Source organism: Apaloderma vittatum, unplaced genomic scaffold (assembly GCF_000703405.1).
Source record: "Apaloderma vittatum isolate BGI_N311 unplaced genomic scaffold, ASM70340v1 scaffold16696, whole genome shotgun sequence".
NCBI lineage: Eukaryota > Metazoa > Chordata > Aves > Trogoniformes > Trogonidae > Apaloderma > Apaloderma vittatum.
The window spans coordinates 1-467 of NW_009720189.1; the positions used below are offsets into that span (position 1 = coordinate 1).

Below are 467 nucleotides of genomic sequence, written 5' to 3' on the forward strand. Positions count from 1 at the left end.
TTAAACAGCACTGGTCCCAGTATGGACCCTGGAGGAACACCACTTCTCACTCATGTCCATCTAGCAAACGTTCTCAGCTCACGTATTCCTGTGGCTTATTATGGACACGAATCTATCAATATTGCACCTAAACCAGGGCTTGACACAGACCAATCAACATTTGCACCTGTCAATATGGTTTAAAAATGAAGACTAAAACAAGCAGTGAAGCGAGCAGTAGCTACTGCCGAGTAACAACAAATGCACAGTCACTTCTTCCTTGATGAATGAAGGTGCTCTAGGACCCCACAAAGAAGAAAAACTGAACAGGACTCTGAAAGCTCAAGAAACTGTTTTTAAAATTTGACATTTGTTCACACAGTGCTAAAACTGCATTTACATAGCAGCGCTATGGATTTTCAGTAATTAATAACACAAGTACCTGTAGCCTTCTCATGGCTTCAGAGTCATGATCAGCCTTCACTTTG

The 467-nt window shown here is 41.5% G+C and overlaps 1 protein-coding gene across 1 annotated transcript in view; it reads right to left on the bottom strand.

The window, feature by feature from the left end:
• Positions 1-421: 421 nt before the first annotated feature.
• The window catches only part of LOC104275088 (talin-2-like), a gene marked incomplete at both ends in the record, with an annotated part of 41314 nt that continues 41268 nt past the window's right edge, over positions 422-467 (bottom strand). Inside the window, 1 exon segment of the mRNA XM_009870938.1 lies at positions 422-467. This exon segment is cut by the window's right edge and continues 5 nt beyond it. Coding sequence (XP_009869240.1) covers positions 422-467 — 46 coding nt within the window.